The following is a 1,247-nucleotide window of genomic DNA, read 5'->3' on the forward strand; positions in this document are numbered from 1 at the left end:
AAAGATAATTATTTTACTCAATATTGACTTTTCCTTGGTGTATTCACTATACAAAGAATGCTATAAATCACAACTAAGTCTAAGTAAGATTAATTGATAAGTCTCTCTATATATAGCTATATAATTTTTAAAGGCCCATAGCACTGACTCTAATTTTCCGTTAATAGCACCCAAATAGTTTGCTGAAAATATAGATATGTGCTTCATCCTTTTATCAGTTTTGGGGATCAGATCCACTGGTTCACCCCAAAGTTAGGAACCTACTAGCTTAAAACCGTCTTTATCCTTCTAAATATTTTAACTAATATGTTTATGTCTCAAATGTCTTTTGCTTCTCCTTCTACTACTTCCTCTGCGTTAGTTTGTGCTGTATTAATTTTTCCAATCGCTTTCTCAATTTGGGTATCAATATTAATTACTCTTCACGTACTCCTGTCCATTTCATAATTTGAAATAACTTTTTAAAAAAATAAACAGAAAATAAACTCATATGCCCATTTTATCCATGAAAGCAAATGTGAATCTTTAACGGCAGCTTTACTAAGTACGTTTTATTTTGCTTATGTCTGTCATAGATAACACAGCCAGCATTCTGACAAGGCGGAGGAGATTTAGTCGAACTATTCAGGATGTGTATTATCTCCCCATTATGATCTCTGATGGTGGAATCCCCTCTCTCACCAGCAGCAGCACCCTCACCATCAGGGTTTGTGCATGCGAGAGAGACGGGCGTGTGCGGACCTGCCATGCGGAAGCCTTCCTGTCCTCGGCCGGTTTGAGTACAGGAGCCTTAATCGCTATTCTGCTGTGTGTTGTCATTCTCCTCGGTAAGTGGCTCTACATCCTCATGTTGGAAGGCGGTCATTCTGAATAGACCCTTCCTGGTCCATGGTCCATGGGGAGTGAAGGGGGACTGGATGGGAGAGACATCTTTACCAAAGTGAAGAGTTAAGACTGAATAATATGGTTTTTAAAAAACAAACAAACAAACCCAACCAACAGAATGGCACAGAATTCTTTTTAATGAACTTTCTTAATACTGTCTTTAATCAAAAACAAGTAATGATCAAGGTTGGGGGGAGGACATAAAATTTGAAAGAAAGGTTAGTTTTTAAGAAGAATAGGTATTAAAATGTTCCCAATACCACTATCTAATATCCAAAATATACAAGTGTATACAACTACAAATTTAAAACAAGACAAATAACCCAATAAAAAATGGACAAAGTCTGCAATAAACATTTCAC

General features: G+C 36.6%; 1 protein-coding gene across 1 annotated transcript in view; it reads left to right on the forward strand.

Annotated features, from left to right (window-relative positions):
- CDH18 (cadherin 18, type 2) overlaps window positions 1-1,247 on the forward strand; it is a 606,534-nt gene that overhangs the window by 583,234 nt on the left and 22,053 nt on the right. Inside the window, exon 10 of the mRNA XM_006874771.1 lies at window positions 576-827. Coding sequence (XP_006874833.1) covers window positions 576-827 — 252 coding nt within the window. The remainder of the gene's footprint in view (window positions 1-575; window positions 828-1,247) is intronic.

The sequence above is a fragment of the Chrysochloris asiatica genome, unplaced genomic scaffold (assembly GCF_000296735.1).
Source record: "Chrysochloris asiatica unplaced genomic scaffold, ChrAsi1.0 scaffold00300, whole genome shotgun sequence".
In the NCBI taxonomy this organism is placed as follows: Eukaryota; Metazoa; Chordata; class Mammalia; order Afrosoricida; family Chrysochloridae; genus Chrysochloris; species Chrysochloris asiatica.